Consider the following 25,441-nt stretch of genomic DNA (forward strand, 5'->3'; position numbering starts at 1 on the left):
AGAGGCGGGACCAAAGAGCTAGAGCTCAACCCCCGCAAGCACAACTAGGTAAGTGCACACACACACAGCATAAGTGGTCTGGTAGCTGAGTGGACAGCACGCGGGACTCGTAATCCTGTGTTCGATTCTCGAACTAGGCAGAGACAAATGGGCAGAGTTTCTTTCACCCTGATGCCCCTTTTACCTAGCAGTAAATAGATATCTGGGAGTTAGACAGCTGTTACGGACTGCTTCCTGGGGGTGTGTACTCACCTATTTGTGTCTGCAGGATCGAGCTTCGACTCTTAGATCCCGCCTTCCGAGCGAAGTGTAGGGAAGGTGGTGAAGGGTAGGGAAGGTGGTGAAGGGTAGGGAAGGTGGTGAAGGGTAGGGAAGGTGGTGAAGGGTAGGGAAGGTGGTGAAAGGTAGGGAAGGTGGTGAAGGGTAGGGAAGGTGGTGAAGGGTAGGGAAGGTGGTGAAAGGTAGGGAAGGTGGTGAAGGGTAGGGAAGGTGGTGAAGGGTAGGGAAGGTGGTGAAGGGTAGGGAAGGTGGTGAAGGGTAGGGAAGGTGGTGAAGGGTAGGGAAGGTGGTGAAGGGTAGGGAAGGTGGTGAAAGGTAGGGAAGGTGGTGAAGGGTAGGGAAGGTGGTGAAGGGTAGGGAAGGTGGTGAAAGGTAGGGAAGGTGGTGAAGGGTAGGGAAGGTGGTGAAGGGTAGGGAAGGTGGTGAAAGGTAGGGAAGGTGGTGAAGGGTAGGGAAGGTGGTGAAGGGTAGGGAAGGTGGTGAAGGGTAGGGAAGGTGGTGAAGTGTAGGGAAGGTGGTGAAGGGTAGGGAAGGTGGTGAAAGGTAGGGAAGGTGGTGAAGGGTAGGGAAGGTGGTGAAGGGTAGGGAAGGTGGTGAAGGGTAGGGAAGGTGGTGAAGGGTAGGGAAGGTGGTGAAGGGTAGGGAAGGTGGTGAAGGGTAGGGAAGGTGGTGAAGGGTAGGGAAGGTGGTGAAGGGTAGGGAAGGTGGTGAAGGGTAGGGTAATTGGAATGGAAACCAGTTGATAGGGGGGTATAAATAGACACAAAGGGATGAGGTAGCTCCAGCTATTCTCACCCCGTTCAGTATAAGGTGTTCCTATATACACACCTCACAAACACTCAACATATTGATGAACATTCTGGCTGATAAACATGAACAATTCTTCCTGTACACATCCAGTATGATACCAGACGTACACACAAATACTGTTATGACTACGTACATAGATATAACTTGCAATAGACATTCACACAATTCAACAAAATGTTACAATCTTGGTGCAAAATTCTTATATTTCCAGAATATCATTAATCTTTCCACTGTGACACATCCAAGTTATTTGTTCAGGAACAGTCCTTATCTCAGTGTTTCTATATATACATTAATGAAGGGACAATCAGGAACATAATGGGTGAGGTGTGAGACCTTAACATAACACATAGTTTACACTTGGTGTCATTATCATCAACACCTGAGGGCCACTAATACTAGTGGCCTCCACGAGGACAAGAAGCCGGCGGCTTGTAAACCTGTAAGATATGAGTCCTGTTCCACATTCCCAGTAATATCTGCACCCAAGCCTGAGCCGCATGTGCACACAGTCACTCCAAGTATTTCTCCTTTTACCATAAGTGAAATGTTGGTGTTTTGACTGACATACATGAAGTGTTGGACGGTTTGGCTTCCCTCCTACATTACACCTCTCCTCGCCACTCCTGTTTGTACCTCAATATTTATCATTTTTGCTTCTTATTTGTCTCATTGTTAAAACACATTCAATGTCAACTTGTGGTCTTAATGTGGCGCGTTTGGCCAGTCATCCGCCGCCTCGTTCACCACTCTTCCAACATGACACGGAATCCACATGAATTTCTCTGTGTGATCTTTCAACTGTATCTAATTTATATTTTCTTACAGTCCTCAACTATGGACCTGAAGATTGGATTTTGACTGTTTAAGGAATCGAGTGCTCCTCGGCTATCAACAAATATAAAAACATCTTTTTTCGTCATGACGTACTTCCTCCAAGCCGTTGGAAAGGAAAGATTAACCGAGTTTTATATTGAAGAGATAAGATTGGGAAAGCCCCAAGATGATGCAAACTGATCCTTTGATAATATGGTTTGGATATAACGGTCCCCTCCTCTTGGGGATTGTTACGGATCCGAGTCCAGCGTCGGAGCACGGAGCAGTGACGACAACGCCATCTGTGAGTCCGCTCCCGAAAACCCCACAAAATGGACGACGCCATCTAGTGGTGACAGGATAGGCCAGCAATAAGTGTTGGATTCCTGTCCTAGTTGACTCGCGACGTAGCCGCTGCTGACCTCTGGTGAGGTAGTGCTTAGACAGTGAACGCCATCTATGGAGTGAAGAGATGGACGTTTCTGTCTAAGCTTGTGAGTGAAGCATCCCAGTATTAATGACGTGTCTGATTACAGAGTCGACCTGGGACTGCAGTGTTGGACGATGGACCAGTCTACCCAAGGCAGCCAAGGTCTCCTCATCAATCTGCTTTGAAGAAGCTGTGAGCCACCCCTGGACGAACTCTGTCGAGAGTAATAGCCTGCCTGAGGAGTGGCAGTGTTGGGAATCGCCTTATCCGGGGTTGGCTGGTGGAGGAGACCACCCACTGGGGTGCTGTATGAGGAGAGGGACCAGCGAGTCCACGAGGCTCCTGGCTAGGGCACGCAACCCTAAGTATCGGTTGTGGAGTGGCCTACACAGCGGAGCTGATCGGTACCTGCCAACTACAGGCTGGATTGTGGTTGAAGGCCTCCACGACGAAGCACCCAGTGGGACTGTGATTTGGCTGGCCTGTGGCCAGGGTAGATTCGTCGTAGAGTTATCGTGGATTCAGCGTGAGCCACAGAAGCCGAGACCAGGGCTACCTAGAAGAAGCATCACCGAGTGTTGAGCGTCTTCAGAGAGGGAGACCTCATTGTACATTGTGTAGTAATAATTCCCTTTTATGACTTTAAATTATGGTGGTGGAAATATATATATAAATTGGAATATTTGTATCCCTCCCCCTTTAGTTTGACTTGCATTATGGAACACACCCCTTGAAAGCCTCTACTAACTTGAGGCCGGATTCCAAAACTCTACTACCATCAGAGAAGAACCCGGTTGCGTCCCAGTAGGGCCGTAACAGGGATGTAGACAATACCTCTAAGATCGCACGGGGAAGCCTACAAGCTCTAGATGAACATCTTAATACTGACAGACGTTGACATAACAGCAACTTTCTGAGGACAATACGCGTAAAAGCATAAATTGGGTGAAGCTTATGAGATCCGGATGTTGCAAATCTTGCATCACAATGATGATATGACCTGATAACTTGCAACACCCAAAGCTTCCCAGCATTATGTAAGTAATGAAGATATATGATATATTTACTGACTATAATGTTGGTGCTGAATGTACAACTTGAAAAAACGTATCTTTTCTCAGAAATAATACAATTTTATAACTTAATTGATCCATCTAACTACCCAAAGCCCCAACATTGTCGCTTGGATCGTTGACTTCCTGTGGCGTCACCTGCCTCTTACTTTTGTTTAATTTCGTTATATAATTTTATTATTTCACAGTAAGCATCACGCCAATAAGACTATATAGCTGGGAAGGGGGTCAGGATAACGATTTGGGATGAGAGGAGGGAGGGGAATGGTGCCCAACCACTTGGACGATTGGGGATTGAACGCCGACCTGCATGAAGCGAGACCGTCGCTCCACCGTCCAGCCCACGTGGTTGAGAGGGGAGGGAGCGTAATGGGGGAGAGGGGGGGGGAGAGGGAGAGGGAGGGAGAGAGAGAGAGAGAGAGAGAGAGAGAGAGAGAGAGAGAGAGAGAGAGAGAGAGAGAGAGAGAGAGAGAGAGAGAGAGAGAGAGAGAAGGGGGGGGGGAGAGGGAGGATAGCGATACATCAACAAGGGTGTGTTTGAGACACGTAATATCGTTGCCATCACAATGTTATATGATAGCGATATGTTATCCTAATGTAGCACCACCACCACCACGCCGACGCCCCACCACCACCAAGAGCAGCAGGAGAAGAGGGAGGGAGGAAGCAGCAGCAGTTGGTGGTAGAGGCACAATAATCAGAGAGGTTAACAAGTCAGTGGTATAGAGCAGAGGAAGAGTATTATGTGAGGATGTGGGGGGTTATGTTCCTTATGGGTGAGTAACCTGGCCTCCCTGTGGGACATTATGGGTGAGTAACCTGGCCTCCATGTGGGACATTATGGGTGAGTAACCTGGCCTCCCTGTGGGACATTATGGGTGAGTAACCTGGCCTCCCTGAGGGTCATTATGGGTGAGTAACCTGGCCTCCCTGAGGGTCATTATGGGTGAGTAACCTGGCCTCCCTGAGGGACATCGCCGCCCCTGGTGTCACTCACGCACTCATATTACTCATGTCAAGTGCTGTAACTAACATACACATTTACAGATCACCATACAGTGTGCGGGGTTTAACAGGACTACACACAGGAACACCTTGCCTTGTTTTCGGACCGCGGGGCCGTTCCGGTCGTCGACCAGGCCTCCTGGTTGCTGGACTGGTCAACCAGATCAACCAGGACTGGCTAGCGGCTGCTAGCAGCCTGACATACGAATCACAGCCTGGTTGATCAGGTATCCTTTGGAGGTGTTTATCCAGTTCTCTCTTGAACACTGTGAGGGGTCGGCCAGTTATGTCCCTTATGTGTAGTGGAAGCGTGTTGAACAGTCTCGGGCCTCTGATGTTGATAGTTCTCTCTTGAACACTGCGAGGGGTCGGCCAGTTATGTCCCTTATGTGTAGTGGAAGCGTGTTGAACAGTCTCGGGCCTCTGATGTTGATAGTTCTCTCTTGAACACTGTGAGGGGTCGGCCAGTTATGCCCCTTATGTGTAGTGGAAGCGTGTTGAACAGTCTCGGGCCTCTGATGTTGATAGTTCTCTCTTGAACACTGTGAGGGGTCGGCCAGTTATGCCCCTTATGTGTAGTGGAAGCGTGTTGAACAGTCTCGGGCCTCTGATGTTGATAGTTCTCTCTTGAACACTGTGAGGGGTCGGCCAGTTATGCCCCTTATGTGTAGTGGAAGCGTGTTGAACAGTCTCAGGCCTCTGATGTTGATAGAGTTCTCTCTGAGTACCTGTTGCACCTCTGCTCTTCAACGGGGATATTCTGCACATCCTGCCATGCCTCCTGGTCTCATGTGGTGTTATTTCTGTGTGCAGGTTTGGGACCATCCCCTATACTATTGTCCACGTGTAAATTATTATGCATCTCTCCCGCCTGCGCTCAAGGGAATACAGATTTAGGCTCTTTAGTCGGTCCCAGTAGTTTAGATGTTTTACTGAGTGGATTCTAGCAGTAAAGGATCTCTGCACGCTCTCCAGGTCAGCAATTTCTCCAGCTTTGAAAGGGGCTGTCATTGTGCAGCAGTACTCCACTCTAGAGAGCACTAGCGTCTTGAATACTTGTCCTACATATATAAGGCATACATACATACCCCACACATACAATCCCACACAGTGCAAGCCACTCCAAACCCAACCTTAAGGGTAGATATGATGACTAGGCCCTGGAGGAAAGTAGTTGAGATGTACATTATACATGTGAGGCGGGGCCCCAGAGTCGTAGCTCACTCCAAGAGACACAAGTAGGTAGGTGTTCCATTGTGCTTGACGCTCGCCTACACACATGTAGAATTAGGCCAGCAATGCGCAAGCGTGTCTTCACCTGTTTGTGCTTGTAGAGTCCACCTTTATCTTACCACCTTGCATTTGCTTTCATTGAAATCAAGCAGCCATCTGTCTAGGTACTCTCCTTAGTTTGACATCATCGCCCGTGACTGGTATGGCGGACACTATGAGGTCATACAGGGCTGGTCCACCTGGTGGTCCAGTTCTTGCTCAGTCACATTGTGATCAGTCCAGCCACACTTGTAAAGGTTCTCTCTCATCCACCTCAACACAACTGCTTCAGCTTGTTTCTCGTGTGTGTGTGTGTGTGTGTGTGTGTGTGTGTGTGTGTGTGTGTGTGTGTGTGTGTGTGTGTGTGTGTGTGTGTGTGTGTGTGTGTGTGTGAGTGTGTGTGTGTGTGGTGTGTCTAAACAGAATCTGAGCCCATTTGTTTCGACAGGGAATCGAACACAAGGCCCGTAGGCCAACAGCCCCAGAGCGTTGTCCACTCGGCTACGAGGACCTAAATATTTACACACGTAAAGCTTGAATGGTCACCAAGCCTCCAACTGTAAACTCTATCACCCCTCCAAGAATCGAACCTGGGCCACCCCAGACAACCATACCCCTAATAGCTCCAAGCTTTAACCCCTCAGCCAGCGTGAGTGTGTGCGGGTGTGGAGGCAGGTGTGGCTGTAGGTGTGGAGGCAGGTGTAGGTGTGGAGGCAGGTGCAGGTGTGGAGGCAGGTGTAGGTGTGGAGGCAGGTGTAGGTGTGGAGGCAGGTGTGGGTGTAGGCGGACCACTGACGTCTACATACACCAGAACACCACTGGAATATAACCGACCTGTCAGGGATACTCCCTGAGGGTATACGTCTCCCCTCACGCTGCCCCTCACCCCTCACCCCCCGTGGACTCTCTCACCTCCCCTCACCCCACCACCTCTACGTCACACCAACCCCCATCAACCTCCCGGACCCAAAACATTTTTCATATATGTACCTATATGCTTCACTCAAGAGCGTTATTTGGTGGAGCGGAACACTGGGGGTATACACCTTATACCAGGACCTTGGTGGAGCAGAACATTGTGGTGGTATACTGGTATACCAGGACCTTAGTGGTGGGGAACACTGTGGTGGTATACTGGTATACCAGGACCTTAGTGGAGGGGAACACTGTGGGGGTATACTGGTATACCAGGACTTTACACGTGTTAGGCTTATCGTGGGTATCCCAGCCAAAGAGCCGGAGTGTGTACATGGTCACCCATCCAGTAACTGACCAATGCCAACAGTGGTTAAGTAAACCATGCAGGTACACCAGAGCCGCTGCCAGCCGCCACACCTGCACAACACCTGTCGGCACATGTTTGGCTACATGAGTTTACTGACAAGTTTCTTATCAGTTCCATCTTGAGTTTACATTACATTTAACCTTTTTTATTAATTTTGCCTCTGGGGTTAGAGGTTTGGGGGTAGTTTACCGGGCAGCGTCACTCATCCCTGCACAGGGTTGTACTGCACAATGGTTGTACTCTTCAAGTCACTTGTGTTGTCCCGTCTTGAGTACTGCTCAGTACTCACTTCCCCCTTCAGAGCAGGAGAGATTACTGAAATAGAGGGAATACAGAGAACATATACGGCACGCATAGACGAGATAAAGCACCTAAATTATTGGGATCGTCTCAAAGCTCTCCAAATGTACTCACTAGAAAGGAGACGAGGGAGATACCAAATAATATACACATGGAAAATACTGGAGGGCCAGGTCCCAAATCTACACAGTAAAATAACAACGTACTGGAGTGAACGATATGGAAGAAAATGCAGAAAAGAACCAGTGAAGAGCAGAGGTGCCATAGGCACAATCAGAGAACACTGTATAAACATCAGAGGTCCGCGGTTGTTCAACGTCCTCCCAGCGAGCATCAGAAATATTACAGGAACAACCGTGGACATCTTCAAGAGGAAACTAGATTGTTTCCTTCAAGGAGTTCCGGATCAGCCGCGCTGTGGTGGGTATGTGGGCCTGCGGGCCGCTCCAAGCAACAGCCTGGTGGACCAAACTCTCACAAGTCAAGCCTGGCCTCGGGCCGGGCTTGGGGAGTAGAAGAACTCCCAGAACCCCATCAACCAGGTATCAACCAGGGTAAACTCCGGCAGCACGGTTTACCCACGTGGCCACCAGCCTCCTACGCTGAGGAGACAGGGAGCAACACAATGGCACTGGCAGATGGCACTGTCACTGGCAGATGGCACTGTGTCACTGGCAGATGGCATTGTGTCACTGGCAGATGGCACTGTGTCACTGGTAGATGGCACTGGCAGATGGCACTCTGTCATTGGTAGATGACACTGTCACTGGCAGATGGCACTGTGTCACTGGCAGATGGCACTGTGTCACTGGCAGATGGCACTGTCACTGGCAGATGGCACTGTGTCACTGGCAGATGGCACTGTGTCACTGGCAGATGGCACTGTCACTGGCAGATGGCACTGTCACTGGCAGATGGCACTGTCACTGGCTGTGATGGGTGTGTGGGGAGGACGAGTGTGGGAAGGTTTGGGTGTAGTGGGAAGGGGGTGTGTTACTGAGCCGGGTGAGGAAGATGGGGTGTGGGGATGGTGGGGAGGACGAGGAGGGGATGGGGAGCCCCCGTGCTCATTAGCCTCAGAGCGCCACATAATTAGCGGCAACTTGTTGAACTGACAACTTTGGGTGAGGGGGGGGGGTGGGGGAGGAGGGATGCAGACCATATTGGAGTCTCTGGCTCGCCCCTCCCCCTTTCCTCGTACCCCTCCTTCCATCTTCCTCTAAAATTTTTAAATTTTTAAAATTTTGCCCCGATGGGCGAGTTCATTGGGCAGCGCCACTCGTCTTGTGAGTGGACACACCGCCATAGTGACAGTACTCATCCTGTGAGTGGACACATCGCCATAGCAGCATGTACAACACTCCCCAAAAGGAAGAAAACCCGCTGGGTTGTTCATCCTGTCACTTGTACCCAGACACAGCTGGGACTTGCTTAACTGTCTCAAGTGAACAGCTCCTCAAACAAGAAGATTAACATCTGTCAACCCTTAAAAGCTTACGTTATCTTGAGGGTGCAAAATGGAGGAATCTTTTAAGAACAGTATCAATATTTGACAAATAGTTTTTCCTAACTCAAACAATGTGGGGTGCATTATTCTACATATAATTATGATGTCTCTCAGGTGTTTACATTCACGTAGATAGTGGTCAAGGCGGTGTCCATCACTCTCACCACAGATTCTGCAACTTCGCTGATCAACTGTTGTTTCCATTCCATATCTCCAAGGATATTTGTATCCAAGACGGATTCTCGCTATTACTGATTCTCTCCCTCGTCGTCCTCCTCTTCATCCATAATGATTGGGATTGGCAGCTGCAACCTTGTTGTACCATCGTACAGATTCAATGGTTTGTGCTTCTATCCTCCTTTCCTTAGTTACCTTGTCACGGTGATGTTGCCTGATAATACCTCTAATTTGTAGTAGAGTCTTGGGTATGAAGTATTCAATATGGTCTCCTTCAGCGCCTTCAGCAGCCAGCACATCTGCTCGTTCATTCCCACATATTCCAACATGGGAGGGGATCCACAGAAACTTGATGACTCTTCCCTGATTGGTAAGTACTCTTACAGCTCTCTTAATTTCAGCGACAATTGCAAGATTTTCTGCCTGATTTTTACTTAGGCTTTGCAGTGCTGCTTTTGAATCGGTGCAAATCACTGCACCATTAGTGTTCCGTTCAAGAAATCTTAACGCCATAACAATGGCAGTTAGCTCTGCTTGCGTTGAAGAGGCATAGTTCTCAATACGTGCTTTTTCTTCATTTCTGCGTTGGAAAGTATTATCCTTTATTACCGTGTATGCTGCACCAGCCCTGCCATTGACAGGATTAGATGACCCGTCAGTGTAGATTTGATCTAGTTCATCTCCAGCTTCTTTATAAATTTCCTGGAGATACTTGTGCCTCATTTCTTGTGGTATCATGTTGGATTTTTTCGTTGCCATTTCATTGATGATAATCCTGCATGGGTCATCCTCCCAGGGAGGTAACCTCTCTACAGGCAGGAGCTCACGGGCTTGCTCAAGCAGGTGAAGCTCTTCCAGGTAGCAGACTGATCTGTGATGCCATTTTTTGCTTCTCCTGTTTTCCCCTGAAAGTAGCACAGAACTCAGTTTTTTCTTAGCAATATCATTGTAATGGGGATCTTTGGCTATCCTAATTGCAAGCTTAGCATTCAGCTCCTTAATTCTGCTTTTAACACTGGGAAGGGACAACTCCTCTCCGTTTTGGCAGTTCTTGGAACTCCAAGAATGATTGTCATGGCTTCATTCAGAATTCTTTCGAACCTTTTCATATCGCTTTGGGAGTAGGTGCACAGAACTGGTGCGGCATAGTCTATGACGGAGCGCACATAGGCTGTGTACATCATTTTAAGCACGACAATAGAGGCTCCATATCTATTCCAGGTCATAGCTTTCAGTGCCCTGAGTCGACTTTTGCCTGTTCCTATGAGATACTTGAGCTCCTCTTTCTTCCCCTTGTTAAAGCCGACAGTGACGCCAAGGTACCGATAGTGGTCAACCCATTCAAGTGTTACACCATTAATTTGTAGTTCTTCATTTTCCCCCCCGCTTGTGATGAGAGTATGCTTTTGTCTTCCTTGTGGAGAGAGTGAAACCGAGCACAATACATTTCCTTCCGAGGAGTTCAATGGACTGTTCAATTTTTCCCAATGTGGGAATTTGTATTAGGACATCATCTGCATATCCCACTTGTTGTGTTCCTTCCGGAATATCAATATTTGCAATGGCGTTCATAAGTACATTGAATAGTGTAGGGCTTAAGACTCTACCTTGGGGGGACCCGAGTTCCATATTCATTGTTCTTGAGACTGCTGCATTGAAGCAGACCTTGGCTTTCCTCCCTGTGAGGTAGTCTTCAACCCATTTCATGAGTCTCCCCTTGACACCCATGCATGCAAGCTCGTCCAGGCTCTTCTACCACCACCGAAACTAAGTTACGCTCCGAGAATAGGTTAAAAACTAACTATATCTCGCATATCCAAGAACAGAGAAGGAACAGATGGGATATGATTACAACATACGAGATACTAGAGGGAAAGGTAGGCAACACAGCCTCCTTAAATTAAGAGAGAAAAGGACAAAAAAGACCCAAAAGGAACTTGGAAACGTGAATGAGACCCAGACACACAGCACCACCACCAGGAGCCAGACCCAGACACACAGCACCACCACCAGGAGCCAGACCCAGACACACAGCACCACCACCAGGAGCCAGACCCTGGCACACAGCACCACCACCACCAGGAGCCAGACCCTGGCACACAGCACCACCACCACCAGGAGCCAGACCCTGGCACACAGCACCACCACCACCAGGAGCCAGACCCAGACACACACCACCACCACCACCAGGAGCCAGACTCAGACACACACCACCACCACCACCAGGAGCCAGACCCAGACACACACCACCACCACCACCAGGAGCCAGACCCTGGCACACACCACCACCACCACCAGGAGCCAGACCCAGACACACACCACCACCACCACCAGGAGTCAGACCCAGGCACACACCACCACCACCACCAGGAGTCAGACCCAGGCACACACCACCACCACCACCAGGAGCCAGACCCAGACACACAGCACCACCACCAGGAGTCAGACCCAGGCACACACCACCACCACCACCAGGAGCCAGACCCAGACACACACCACCACCACCACCAGGAGTCAGACCCAGACACACAGCACCACCACCACCAGGAGTCAGACCCTGGCACACACCACCACCACCACCAGGAGCCAGACCCAGACACACACCACCACCACCACCAGGAGTCAGACCCAGACACACAGCACCACCACCACCAGGAGTCAGACCCAGGCACACACCACCACCACCACCAGGAGCAAGACCCAGACACACACCACCACCACCACCAGGAGTCAGACCCAGGCACACACCACCACCACCACCAGGAGCCAGACCCAGGCACACACCACCACCACCACCAGGAGCCAGACCCAGACACACACCACCACCACCAGGAGCCAGACCCAGGCACACACCACCACCACCACCAGGAGCCAGACCCAGACACACACCACCACCACCACCAGGAGCCAGACCCTGGCACACACCACCACCACCAGGAGCCAGACCCAGGTACACACCACCACCACCACCAGGAGTCAGACCCAGACACACACCACCACCACCACCAGGAGTCAGACCCTGGCACACACCACCACCAGGAGCCAGACCCAGACACACACCACCACCAGGAGCCAGACCCAGACACACACCACCACCACCACCAGGAGCCAGACCCAGGCACACACCACCACCACCACCAGGAGCCAGACCCAGACACACACCACCACCACCACCAGGAGCCAGACCCTGGCACACACCACCACCACCAGGAGCCAGACCCAGGCACACACCACCACCACCACCAGGAGTCAGACCCAGACACACACCACCACCACCACCAGGAGTCAGACCCTGGCACACACCACCACCAGGAGCCAGACCCAGACACACACCACCACCAGGAGTCAGACCCAGACACACACCACCACCACCACCAGGAGCCAGACCCAGGCACACACCACCACCACCAGGAGCCAGACCCAGACACACACCACCACCCCCACCAGGAGCCATACCCAGACACACACCACCACCACCAGGAGCCAGACCCAGACACGCACCACCACCCCCACCAGGAGCCAGACCCAGACACACACCACCACCACCACCAGGAGCCAGACCCAGCCACACACCACCACCACCACCAGGAGTCAGACCCAGACACACACCACCACCACCACCAGGAGCCAGACCCAGACACACACCACCACCACCACCACCAGGAGCCAGACCCAGACACACAGCACCACCACCAGGAGTCAGACCCTGGCACACACCACCACCAGGAGCCAGACCCAGACACACACCACCACCACCACCAGGAGCCAGACCCAGACACACACCACCACCACCACCAGGAGCCAGACCCAGACACACAGCACCACCACCACCAGGAGCCAGACCCAGACACACACCACCACCACCACCAGGAGCCAGACCCAGACACACACCACCACCACCACCAGGAGCCAGACCCAGACGCACACCACCACCACCACCAGGAGCCAGACCCAGACACACACCACCACCACCACCAGGAGCCAGACCCAGACACACAGCACCACCACCAGGAGCCAGACCCAGACACACAGCACCACCACCAGGAGCCAGACCCAGACACACAGCACCACCAGGAGCCAGACCCAGACAAACAGTACCACCAGGAGCCAGACCCTGGCACACAGCACCACTACCAGGAGCCAGACCCATACACACAGCACCACCACCACCAGGAGCCAGACCCTGGCACACACCACCACCACCACCAGGAGCCAGACCCAGACACACACCACCACCACCACCACCAGGAGCCAGACTCAGACACACAGCACCACCAGGAGCCAGACCCTGGCACACAGCACCACCACCAGGAGCCAGACCCAGACACACACCACCACCACCATCAGGAGCCAGACCCAGACACACACCACCACCACCACCAGGAGCCAGACCCAGACACACACCACCACCACCACCAGGAGTCAGACCCAGACACACACCACCACCACCACCAGGAGCCAGACCCAGGCACACACCACCACCACCAGGAGCCAGACCCAGACACACACCACCACCCCCACCAGGAGCCATACCCAGACACACACCACCACCACCAGGAGCCAGACCCAGACACGCACCACCACCCCCACCAGGAGCCAGACCCAGACACACACCACCACCACCACCAGGAGCCAGACCCAGCCACACACCACCACCACCACCAGGAGTCAGACCCAGACACACACCACCACCACCACCAGGAGCCAGACCCAGACACACACCACCACCACCACCACCAGGAGCCAGACCCAGACACACAGCACCACCACCAGGAGTCAGACCCTGGCACACACCACCACCAGGAGCCAGACCCAGACACACACCACCACCACCACCAGGAGCCAGACCCAGACACACACCACCACCACCACCAGGAGCCAGACCCAGACACACAGCACCACCACCACCAGGAGCCAGACCCAGACACACACCACCACCACCACCAGGAGCCAGACCCAGACACACACCACCACCACCACCAGGAGCCAGACCCAGACGCACACCACCACCACCACCAGGAGCCAGACCCAGACACACACCACCACCACCACCAGGAGCCAGACCCAGACACACAGCACCACCACCAGGAGCCAGACCCAGACACACAGCACCACCACCAGGAGCCAGACCCAGACACACAGCACCACCAGGAGCCAGACCCAGACAAACAGTACCACCAGGAGCCAGACCCTGGCACACAGCACCACCACCAGGAGCCAGACCCATACACACAGCACCACCACCACCAGGAGCCAGACCCTGGCACACACCACCACCACCAGGAGCCAGACCCAGACACACACCACCACCACCACCACCAGGAGCCAGACTCAGACACACAGCACCACCAGGAGCCAGACCCTGGCACACAGCACCACCACCAGGAGCCAGACCCAGACACACACCACCACCACCATCAGGAGCCAGACCCAGACACACACCACCACCACCACCAGGAGCCAGACCCAGACACACACCACCACCACCACCAGGAGCCAGACCCAGACACACAGCACCACCAGGAGCCAGACCCAGACACACAGCACCACCACCAGGAGCCAGACCCAGACACACAGCACCACCACCACCAGGAGCCAGACCCAGACACACACCACCACCAGGAGCCAGACCCAGACACACACCACCACCACCAGGAGCCAGACCCAGACACACACCACCACCACCACCAGGAGCCAGACCCAGACACACACCACCACCACCACCAGGAGCCAGACCCAGACACACACCACCACCACCACCAGGAGCCAGACCCAGACACACAGCACCACCAGGAGCCAGACCCAGACACACAGCACCACCACCAGGAGCCAGACCCAGACACACAGCACCACCACCAGGAGCCAGACCCAGACACACAGCACCACCACCAGGAGCCAGACCCTGGCACACACAACCACCACCAGGAGCCAGACCCTGGCACACACCACCACCACCACCAGGAGCCAGACCCAGACACACACCACCACCACCACCAGGAGTCAGACCCAGACACACAGCACCACCACCACCAGGAGTCAGACCCAGGCACACACCACCACCACCACCAGGAGCAAGACCCAGACACACACCACCACCACCACCAGGAGTCAGACCCAGGCACACACCACCACCACCACCAGGAGCCAGACCCAGGCACACACCACCACCACCACCAGGAGCCAGACCCAGACACACACCACCACCACCAGGAGCCAGACCCAGGCACACACCACCACCACCACCAGGAGCCAGACCCAGACACACACCACCACCACCACCAGGAGCCAGACCCTGGCACACACCACCACCACCAGGAGCCAGACCCAGGTACACACCACCACCACCACCAGGAGTCAGACCCAGACACACACCACCACCACCACCAGGAGTCAGACCCTGGCACACACCACCACCAGGAGCCAGACCCAGACACACACCACCACCAGGAGCCAGACCCAGACACACACCACCACCACCACCAGGAGCCAGACCCAGGCACACACCACCACCACCACCAGGAGCCAGACCCAGACACACACCACCACCACCACCAGGAGCCAGACCCTGGCACACACCACCACCACTAGGAGCCAGACCCAGGCACACACCACCACCACCACCAGGAGTCAGACCCTGGCACACACCACCACCAGGAGCCAGACCCAGACACACACCACCACCCCCACCAGGAGCCATACCCAGACACACACCACCACCACCAGGAGCCAGACCCAGACACGCACCACCACCCCCACCAGGAGCCAGACCCAGACACACACCACCACCACCACCAGGAGCCAGACCCAGGCACACACCACCACCACCACCAGGAGTCAGACCCAGACACACACCACCACCACCACCAGGAGTCAGACCCTGGCACACACCACCACCAGGAGCCAGACCCAGACACACACCACCACCAGGAGTCAGACCCAGACACACACCACCACCACCACCAGGAGCCAGACCCAGGCACACACCACCACCACCAGGAGCCAGACCCAGACACACACCACCACCCCCACCAGGAGCCATACCCAGACACACACCACCACCACCAGGAGCCAGACCCAGACACGCACCACCACCCCCACCAGGAGCCAGACCCAGACACACACCACCACCACCACCAGGAGCCAGACCCAGCCACACACCACCACCACCACCAGGAGTCAGACCCAGACACACACCACCACCACCACCAGGAGCCAGACCCAGACACACACCACCACCACCACCACCAGGAGCCAGACCCAGACACACAGCACCACCACCAGGAGTCAGACCCTGGCACACACCACCACCAGGAGCCAGACCCAGACACACACCACCACCACCACCAGGAGCCAGACCCAGACACACACCACCACCACCACCAGGAGCCAGACCCAGACACACAGCACCACCACCACCAGGAGCCAGACCCAGACACACACCACCACCACCACCAGGAGCCAGACCCAGACACACACCACCACCACCACCAGGAGCCAGACCCAGACGCACACCACCACCACCACCAGGAGCCAGACCCAGACACACACCACCACCACCACCAGGAGCCAGACCCAGACACACAGCACCACCACCAGGAGCCAGACCCAGACACACAGCACCACCACCAGGAGCCAGACCCAGACACACAGCACCACCAGGAGCCAGACCCAGACAAACAGTACCACCAGGAGCCAGACCCTGGCACACAGCACCACTACCAGGAGCCAGACCCATACACACAGCACCACCACCACCAGGAGCCAGACCCTGGCACACACCACCACCACCACCAGGAGCCAGACCCAGACACACACCACCACCACCACCACCAGGAGCCAGACTCAGACACACAGCACCACCAGGAGCCAGACCCTGGCACACAGCACCACCACCAGGAGCCAGACCCAGACACACACCACCACCACCATCAGGAGCCAGACCCAGACACACACCACCACCACCACCAGGAGCCAGACCCAGACACACAGCACCACCAGGAGCCAGACCCAGACAAACAGTACCACCAGGAGCCAGACCCTGGCACACAGCACCACTACCAGGAGCCAGACCCATACACACAGCACCACCACCACCAGGAGCCAGACCCTGGCACACACCACCACCACCACCAGGAGCCAGACCCAGACACACACCACCACCACCACCACCAGGAGCCAGACTCAGACACACAGCACCACCAGGAGCCAGACCCTGGCACACAGCACCACCACCAGGAGCCAGACCCAGACACACACCACCACCACCATCAGGAGCCAGACCCAGACACACACCACCACCACCACCAGGAGCCAGACCCAGACACACACCACCACCACCACCAGGAGTCAGACCCAGACACACACCACCACCACCACCAGGAGCCAGACCCAGGCACACACCACCACCACCAGGAGCCAGACCCAGACACACACCACCACCCCCACCAGGAGCCATACCCAGACACACACCACCACCACCAGGAGCCAGACCCAGACACGCACCACCACCCCCACCAGGAGCCAGACCCAGACACACACCACCACCACCACCAGGAGCCAGACCCAGCCACACACCACCACCACCACCAGGAGTCAGACCCAGACACACACCACCACCACCACCAGGAGCCAGACCCAGACACACACCACCACCACCACCACCAGGAGCCAGACCCAGACACACAGCACCACCACCAGGAGTCAGACCCTGGCACACACCACCACCAGGAGCCAGACCCAGACACACACCACCACCACCACCAGGAGCCAGACCCAGACACACACCACCACCACCACCAGGAGCCAGACCCAGACACACAGCACCACCACCACCAGGAGCCAGACCCAGACACACACCACCACCACCACCAGGAGCCAGACCCAGACACACACCACCACCACCACCAGGAGCCAGACCCAGACGCACACCACCACCACCACCAGGAGCCAGACCCAGACACACACCACCACCACCACCAGGAGCCAGACCCAGACACACAGCACCACCACCAGGAGCCAGACCCAGACACACAGCACCACCACCAGGAGCCAGACCCAGACACACAGCACCACCAGGAGCCAGACCCAGACAAACAGTACCACCAGGAGCCAGACCCTGGCACACAGCACCACCACCAGGAGCCAGACCCATACACACAGCACCACCACCACCAGGAGCCAGACCCTGGCACACACCACCACCACCAGGAGCCAGACCCAGACACACACCACCACCACCACCACCAGGAGCCAGACTCAGACACACAGCACCACCAGGAGCCAGACCCTGGCACACAGCACCACCACCAGGAGCCAGACCCAGACACACACCACCACCACCATCAGGAGCCAGACCCAGACACACACCACCACCACCACCAGGAGCCAGACCCAGACACACACCACCACCACCACCAGGAGCCAGACCCAGACACACACCACCACCAGGAGCCAGACCCAGACACACAGCACCACCACCAGGAGCCAGACCCAGACACACAGCACCACCACCACCAGGAGCCAGACCCAGACACACACCACCACCAGGAGCCAGACCCAGACACACACCACCACCACCAGGAGCCAGACCCAGACACACACCACCACCACCACCAGGAGCCAGACCCAGACACACACCACCACCACCACCAGGAGCCAGACCCAGACACACACCACCACCACCACCAGGAGCCAGACCCAGACACACAGCACCACCAGGAGCCAGACCCAGACACACAGCACCACCACCAGGAGCCAGACCCAGACACACAGCACCACCACCAGGAGCCAGACCCAGACACACAGCACCACCACCAGGAGCCAGACCCTGGCACACACAACCACCACCAGGAGCCAGGCCCTGGCACACACCACCACCACCAGGAGCCAGACCCAGACACACACCACCACCACCACCAGGAGCCAGACCCAGACACACACCACCACCACCACCACCAGGAGTCAGACTCAGACACACAGCACCACCACCAGGAGCCAGACCCAGACACACAGCACCACCACCAGGAGCCAGACTCAGACACACACCACCACCACCACCAGGAGCCAGACCCTGGCACTCACCACCACCACCACCAGGAGTCAGACCCTGGCACACAGCACCACCACCAGGAGCCAGACCCAGACACACAGCACCACCACCACCAGGAGCCAGACCCAGACACACACCACCACCACCACCAGGAGCCAGACCCAGACACACAGCACCACCAGGAGCCAGACCCTGGCACACAGCACCACCACCAGGAGCCAGACCCAGACACACAGCACCACCAGGAGCCAGACCCTGGCACACAGCACCACCACCACCAGGAGCCAGACCCAGACACACACCACCACCACCAGGAGCCAGACCCAGACACACACCACCACCACCACCAGGAGCCAGACCCTGGCACACACCACCACCACCAGGAGCCAGACCCAGACACACACCACCACCACCACCACCAGGAGCCAGACTCAGACACACAGCACCACCAGGAGCCAGACCCTGGCACACAGCACCACCACCAGGAGCCAGACCCAGACACACACCACCACCACCATCAGGAGCCAGACCCAGACACACACCACCACCACCACCAGGAGCCAGACCCAGACACACACCACCACCACCACCAGGAGCCAGACCCAGACACACAGCACCACCAGGAGCCAGACCCAGACACACAGCACCACCACCAGGAGCCAGACCCAGACACACAGCACCACCACCACCAGGAGCCAGACCCAGACACACACCACCACCAGGAGCCAGACCCAGACACACACCACCACCACCAGGAGCCAGACCCAGACACACACCACCACCACCACCAGGAGCCAGACCCAGACACACACCACCACCACCACCAGGAGCCAGACCCAGACACACACCACCACCACCACCAGGAGCCAGACCCAGACACACAGCACCACCAGGAGCCAGACCCAGACACACAGCACCACCACCAGGAGCCAGACCCAGACACACAGCACCACCACCAGGAGCCAGACCCAGACACACAGCACCACCACCAGGAGCCAGACCCTGGCACACACAACCACCACCAGGAGCCAGGCCCTGGCACACACCACCACCACCAGGAGCCAGACCCAGACACACACCACCACCACCACCAGGAGCCAGACCCAGACACACACCACCACCACCACCACCAGGAGTCAGACTCAGACACACAGCACCACCACCAGGAGCCAGACCCAGACACACAGCACCACCACCAGGAGCCAGACTCAGACACACACCACCACCACCACCAGGAGCCAGACCCTGGCACTCACCACCACCACCACCAGGAGTCAGACCCTGGCACACAGCACCACCACCAGGAGCCAGACCCAGACACACAGCACCACCACCACCAGGAGCCAGACCCAGACACACACCACCACCACCACCAGGAGCCAGACCCAGACACACAGCACCACCAGGAGCCAGACCCTGGCACACAGCACCACCACCAGGAGCCAGACCCAGACACACAGCACCACCAGGAGCCAGACCCTGGCACACAGCACCACCACCACCAGGAGCCAGACCCAGACACACACCACCACCACCAGGAGCCAGACCCAGACACACACCACCACCACCACCAGGAGCCAGACCCAGACACACAGCACCACCAAGTAGCACCAATAACAGCTGGAAGATAACAGCTGCATGATAACAACAGTACCAAGATAACAGAAGGTTTTCTTACCTGTCTATTGCCCTCCTGAAGCCTGGCCTCCAAGCAGGGTAGAAACTGTAGCAGGGCATCGCCGGCCTTACGTCTTGGGTACACACGGCCCAGAATGGCTTGAGGGAACTCTCCGGGGGCCACCTGATATATTTCCAGCTATGGCAACTGGCACCGTCGCCTGCCGTGGGGAGCCATGCATGGCACAACCTGCCATGGCACTCCGGTAACTCCCACCACGGTGCCACCTTCTCCTTCCATGGTGATTTTCTTTCAAGTTTGATTTGTTTAAATTTTTTGTTTTTTTGCTTACTTAAAAAGCAATTATTTGAATTTTTTCTATAAATCTGAAAATAATTTGTTCATTTTAGGCTACTCAGTACCTAGACGCCCTTGCCTCTCGCAGGGTCAGTGTTCGAATCCCGGTGATAGAAGTGGTTCACGTGGACCTTATATGCCCAATTGTTACCGCGTCCCGCACATGTGGCTGTTACCGTGTTAAATATACTCTACGGCATTATATACTGATATACGACATATTCCGACGGAAATATAAAGTATGAGAGAAAGAGAGAGAGAGAGAGAGAATGAATTTTCATTCTGGTACTGAATGAAAATTTCGAAATTACTAGTTGTGAATGGTGATTCAGGTCCTTCAAATACAAAGGGCAGCCAACAGAGCCAAATCACCTACTCTTACCTATCCTAGACCTAACTATATGTACACTTATAATAATAAAACACATACGAGAAAACATTGTTTATAATTCCACAATACGTTACATTTGACGAATGTATTTGGGTCGGGCCGCAGCTTGAACGAACCTAATACTAGGTTGGGTTACATAAACAGGTTGTTGGACTGGTGAACATTTGGTCGGTGTTGATGAGGACGAGTTGAGTGTGTCAAAAACATCAGAGCGTCACATGACAGATTATGGGGAAATGACCCAATTATGACAAGTATGGAGTTGGGGTGAAGAAACGCCGGCCTCTGGAGGGATGTTATGGTCTGAGACAGACTTTCTGAGTGGCTCCATGTGGGCCCCCAGGGTGTGGCTCCACGTGGGCCCCCAGGGTGTGGCTCCACGTGGGCCCCCAGGGTGTGGCTCCACGTGGGCCCCCAGGGTGTGGCTCCACGTGGGCCCCCAGGGTGTGGCTCCACGTGGGCCCCCAGGGTGTGGCTCCACGTGGGCCCCCAGGGTGTGGCTCCACGTGGGCCCCCAGGGTGTGGCTCCACGTGGGCCCCCAGGGTGTGGCTCCACGTGGGCCCCCAGAGTGTGGCTCCACGTGGGCCCCCAGGGTGTGGCTCCACGTGGGCCCCCAGGGTGTGGCTCCACGTGGGCCCCCAGGGTGTGGCTCCACGTGGGCCCCCAGGGTGTGGCTCCACGTGGGCCCCCAGGGTGTGGCTCCACGTGGGCCTCCAGGGTGTGGCTCCACGTGGGCCCCCAGGGTGTGGCTCCACGTGGGCCCCCAGGGTGTGGCTCCACGTGGGTCCCCAGGGTGTGGCTCCACGTGGGCCCCCAGGGTGTGGCTCCACGTGGGCCCCCAGGGTGTGGCTCCACGTGGGCCCCCAGGGTGTGGCTCCACGTGGGCCCCCAGGGTGTGGCTCCACGTGGGCCCCCAGGGTGTGGCTCCACGTGGGCCCCCAGGGTGTGGCTCCACGAGGGCCCCCAGGGTGTGGCTCCACATGGGCTCCCAGGGTGTGGCTCCACGTGGGTCCCCAGGGTGTGGCTCCACGTGGAGCCCCCAGGGTGTGGCTCCACGTGGGGCCCCCAGGGTGTGGCTCCACGTGGGCCCCCAGGGTGTGGCTCCACGTGGGCCCCCAGGGTGTGGCTCCACGTGGGCCCCCAGGGTGTGGCTCCACGTGGGCCCCCAGGGTGTGGCTCCACATGGGCTCCCAGGGTGTGGCTCCACGTGGGTCCCCAGGGTGTGGCTCCACGTGGAGCCCCCAGGGTGTGGCTCCACGTGGGCCCCCAGGGTGTGGCTCCACGTGGGCCCCCAGGGTGTGGCTCCACGTGGGCCCCCAGGGTGTGGCTCCACGTGGGCCCCCAGGGTGTGGCTCCACGTGGGCCCCCAGGGTGTGGCTCCACGTGGGCCCCCAGGGTGTGGCTCCACATGGGCTCCCAGGGTGTGGCTCCACGTGGGTCCCCAGGGTGTGGCTCCACGTGGGTCCCCAGGGTGTGGCTCCACGTGGGGCCCCAGGGTGTGGCTCCACATGGGTCCCCAGGGTGTGGCTCCACGTGAGCCCCCAGGGTGTGGCTCCACATGGGTCCCCAGGGTGTGGCTCCACGTGGGCCCCCACGGAGTGGCTCCACGTGGGCCCCCAGGGAGTGGCTCCACGTGGGGTCCCCAGGGTGTGGCTCCACGTGGGCCCTCAGGGAGTGACTCCACGTGGGCCCCCAGGGTGTGGCTCCACGTGGGCCCCCAGGGTTTGGCTCCACGTGGGCCCCCAGGGTGTGGCTCCACGTGGGCCCCCAGGGTGTGGCTCCACGTGGGCCCCCAGGGTGTGGTTAGCACTGACTAATGACTGATGTGGCAGACCACATCAATGCAGGGAGGCGTATGTCACTCCTATTACCACCACCACAACGCAATGCACGCACGCACGCACGCACGGGGGAGGGGTCGTTATCCTAAGGGCCCGGGTTCGATTCCCGGCCGAGGCAGAAACAAATCAGACAATTCGTTTCACGTGATCCGCCTGTTCAATTAGCAGTAAATAGGTACCTGGGAGTTAGACAGCTGCTACGGGCTGCTTCCTGTATTCACCTAGTTGTGCTTGCGGGGGGGGGGGGGGGGTTGAGCTCTGCTCTTTCCGCCCGCCTCTCAACTGTCAATCACCTGCCCCCCCCCCCCCCAACACACACACACCAACATAAACAATGTACGAGAGAGGTTGCGGCCTCTTGTTTATTTTATCTCCCAAGTGCCAGTCAGACTTGGAATGTCACCTGTCGACCCCTGCCATCCCTATCCCTGTCGGCCCCTGCCATCCCTATCCCTGTCGGCCCCTGCCATCCCTATCCCTGTCGGCCCCTGCCATCCCTATCCCTGTCAGCCCCTGCCATCCCTATCCCTGTCAGCCCCTGCCATCCCTATCCCTGTCAGCCCCTGCCATCCCTATCCCTGTCAGCCCCTGCCATCCCTATCCCTGTCAGCCCCTGCCATCCCTATCCCTGTCAGCCCCTGCCATCCCTATCCCTGTCAGCCCCTGCCATCCCTATCCCTGTCAGCCCCTGCCATCCCTATCCCTGTCAGCCCCTGCCATCCCTATCCCTGTCAGCCCCTGCCATCCCTATCCCTGTCAGCCCCTGCCATCCCTATCCCTGTCAGCCCCTGCCATCCCTATCCCTGTCAGCCCCTGCCATCCCTATCCCTGTCAGCCCCTGCCATCCCTATCCCTGTCAGCCCCTGCCATCCCTATCCCTGTCAGCCCCTGCCATCCCTATCCCTGTCAGCCCCTGCCATCCCTATCCCTGTCAGCCCCTGCCATCCCTATCCCTGTCAGCCCCTGCCATCCCTATCCCTGTCGACCCCTGCCATCCCTATCCCTGTCGACCCCTGCCATCCCTATCCCTGTCAGCCCCTGCCATCCCTATCCCTGTCAGCCCCTGCCATCCCTATCCCTGTCAGCCCCTGCCATCCCTATCCCTGTCAGCCCCTGCCATCCCTATCCCTGTCAGCCCCTGCCATCCCTATCCCTGTCGACCCCTGCCATCCCTATCCCTGTCGGCCTCCTGCCATCCCTATCCCTGTCAGCCCCTGCCATCCCTATCCCTGTCAGCCCCTGCCATCCCTATCCCTGTCAGCCCCTGCCATCCCTATCCCTGTCAGCCCCTGCCATCCCTATCCCTGTCGACCCCTGCCATCCCTATCCCTGTCGGCCTCCTGCCATCCCTATCCCTGTCAGCCCCTGCCATTCCTGTCAGCCCCTGCCATCCCTGTCAGCCCCCTGCCATCCCTGTCAGTTCCCTGCCATTCCCATCCTTCTCGGCCCCTGCCATCCCCATCCCTCTCAGCCCCTGCCATCCCCATCCCTGTCAGTTCCCTGCCATTCCCATCCCTCTCAGCCCCCCCCCCCCCCCTGCCATCCTCTTCTACTTGCCTTCCTGGTTCCCGTAGGGGTGCCTACCCATCCTTACCTTCATTGAGTGTTACCCCATCCCTTCCCCTACACTAGGGGGGCCTGGCCCCTCCCTACCCCCCTCCCCTGGAGCCCATCCTGGCTGCCATCCCCTGCCTCTCACCACCACCAGCCTCCCAGAGCGCTACAAAATGTTCCCTGTTCATGAGCATTATAGTCAAAATAATAATATAATGATAAACTCCAATGAGAAAGCATCATTGTAATCATTTCATCGTTAATAACGTGTTGAGAACATTTGTTTAAAAGTACTAAGACATGTAAGTCTTGGTCAAGTGGGGATCTGTGGAGCTACATGTATAAATGAGTGGTGCTGCCCAATAAACTCAAACCCAATAAAGTGCTCAATAAACCTAATAAACTGTCATCAATAAACTGATGACACAACAAAACACTCACTACGTGCAGACGAGGAGTCACAATAACGTGGCTGAAATATGTTGACCAAACCACACACTAGAAAGTGAAGGGACGACGACGTTTCGGTCCGTCCCTTCACCTTGTAGCGTGTGGTCTGGTCAAGACTGTCACTACACACACACGGATTGGGGGCCGTGCAGTTAACATGCTAGAGAGGTAAAGGTGAAGGATTAGGTTCGTAAATGTGAAATATTGCATGAGTTATGATAGCAGGC

General features: G+C 56.5%; 1 protein-coding gene across 8 annotated transcripts in view; it reads right to left on the reverse strand.

Annotated features, from left to right (window-relative positions):
- LOC123756005 (rho GTPase-activating protein 45) overlaps positions 1-25,441 on the reverse strand; it is a 975,988-nt gene that overhangs the window by 211,589 nt on the left and 738,958 nt on the right. The window contains exon 1 of one of the 8 annotated variants that reach the window (XM_069300011.1): positions 20,681-20,942. The exons of the other annotated variants lie outside the window; for them this stretch is intronic. Within the exon in view, the coding sequence (XP_069156112.1) occupies positions 20,681-20,739 (59 nt within the window). The 5' untranslated portion in view covers positions 20,740-20,942. Of the gene's footprint in view, positions 1-20,680; positions 20,943-25,441 lie in introns of those variants that run through there. 8 annotated transcript variants of the gene reach the window in all.

Source organism: Procambarus clarkii, chromosome 43 (assembly GCF_040958095.1).
Source record: "Procambarus clarkii isolate CNS0578487 chromosome 43, FALCON_Pclarkii_2.0, whole genome shotgun sequence".
NCBI classification, from domain to species: domain Eukaryota; kingdom Metazoa; phylum Arthropoda; class Malacostraca; order Decapoda; family Cambaridae; genus Procambarus; species Procambarus clarkii.